The following is a 1,534-nucleotide window of genomic DNA, read 5'->3' as shown; positions in this document are numbered from 1 at the left end:
ACCTTTTATTACAAATGGAGGAACACGAAGATGTTCAATACTGTTTTCAAGATAGAAACTCTTCTTGCAGAAAGGCTTCACCATTGACTTCAATTCACTTAGCAATCTACTTCTTCATCTCATTGATTTCAGCGGTTACAGTATTTTTGAACGTACTGGTGATCATCTCCATCTCTCACTTCAAGCAGCTCCACACTCCAACCAACCTGCTCATCCTCTCTCTGGCTGTGTCAGATCTCCTCGTGGGACTGATTGTGATACCAGTAACGACTGCAGCAATAATGGAATCATGCTGGAGTTTTGGGGAATATTTCTGTGTGTTTCAATTCTACATCTCTTTTTTGTGTACTTCTTTATCTCTGGGCAATTTGGTCTTGATATCTATTGACCGCTATGTTGCTGTGTGTGATCCCTTAATGTATTACTCTAAAATAACAATAACAAGAACGATGTGTTGTATATCCATCAACTGGTGTTGTTGTATCATATACGATGCTGCTATTATAAAAAACTTTGTAAATGTACAGGTACCAAGTAGGTGTTTGAAAGAATGTTTTATTATTGAAGAGTTTATGTGGGGTAATTTCATTAGCCTTGTAATTCAAATGGTTGTCCCTTGCTCTATTATTATAACACTTTATTTGAAAATCTTTGTGGTGGCCAGATCACAGGCCAGAAAGGTATTTTCAAAAGAGGCATCCAGTGAGTCTGGTGTTAAAACTGCACAGGAAAATAAGTCTGAGAGAAAAGCAACAAAAACTCTGTCTATTGTTGTTTTCAACTATCTCATTTGTTGGACTCCATCTCTCTTTACTTTCGTTCTATCTTTTTTAGGTGAAAATGTATCGTCATTCATCATCAGCTTTCTGCCACTTGTTAATTCCTTAATTAATCCAATCATTTATGCTTTATTTTATCCATGGTTCAAAGTGACAGCTAAACTTATTTTAACTGTGCAGTTTAGGTGTTCATAGTTCCTATGTTTTAATTCCCCATTTTGACAAACAGGTTTGATATGGTTTTGTTAAACAATTGTTGTAATTGCTTCTTTCATGTAACAATACTCTGGCATTACTTATCTCAGTGTTCTCGTCAAAAGATACATGTGGTGTTGATACAGAATGATTTGTCTGGATTGGAATAGAATGACTAGCAGAAGGCATAAGCTTGTTTTATAAAATACATTGTAGTTATTTTGGGTTGTATATTCCAAATACCAATGTCTGTGGTAGTTCCATGATATTTAATGATAAATAGTTTGTACGTTTTCTGAAAGCACATTTTGAGGATGTCATAAATCATTATAAGCTGAGTGTACAAAACATTAGGAACAACTACCTAATATTGAATTGCACCCCCTTTTGCCCTCAATTCAGCCTGAATTCGTCAGGGAATGGACTCTACAAGGTGTCGAAAGTGTTCCACAGGGATGCTGGCCCATATTGCCTCTAATCCTTTGTGCTGTGGGTGACGGACCATTCTTGATACACAGGAAATTGTTGGGTGTGAAAAAACCTAACACCGTTGCCTTTCT

The 1,534-nt window shown here is 36.4% G+C and overlaps 1 protein-coding gene across 1 annotated transcript; it reads left to right on the top strand.

Moving 5' to 3' along the window:
• Window positions 1-14: 14 nt before the first annotated feature.
• On the top strand, window positions 15-1,034 carry LOC139024465 (trace amine-associated receptor 13c-like). Its single transcript, XM_070439290.1, has one exon. The coding sequence runs from the start codon at window positions 15-17 to the stop codon at window positions 972-974; it is 960 nt and encodes a 319-aa protein (XP_070295391.1). The 3' UTR covers window positions 975-1,034.
• Window positions 1,035-1,534: the final 500 nt, after the last annotated feature.

The sequence above is a fragment of the Salvelinus sp. IW2-2015 genome, unplaced genomic scaffold (assembly GCF_002910315.2).
Source record: "Salvelinus sp. IW2-2015 unplaced genomic scaffold, ASM291031v2 Un_scaffold1540, whole genome shotgun sequence".
Taxonomy (NCBI): Eukaryota; Metazoa; Chordata; class Actinopteri; order Salmoniformes; family Salmonidae; genus Salvelinus; species Salvelinus sp. IW2-2015.
Note: the sequence above shows the minus strand (reverse complement) of the source record. Positions and strands in the feature narration are given on the sequence as shown.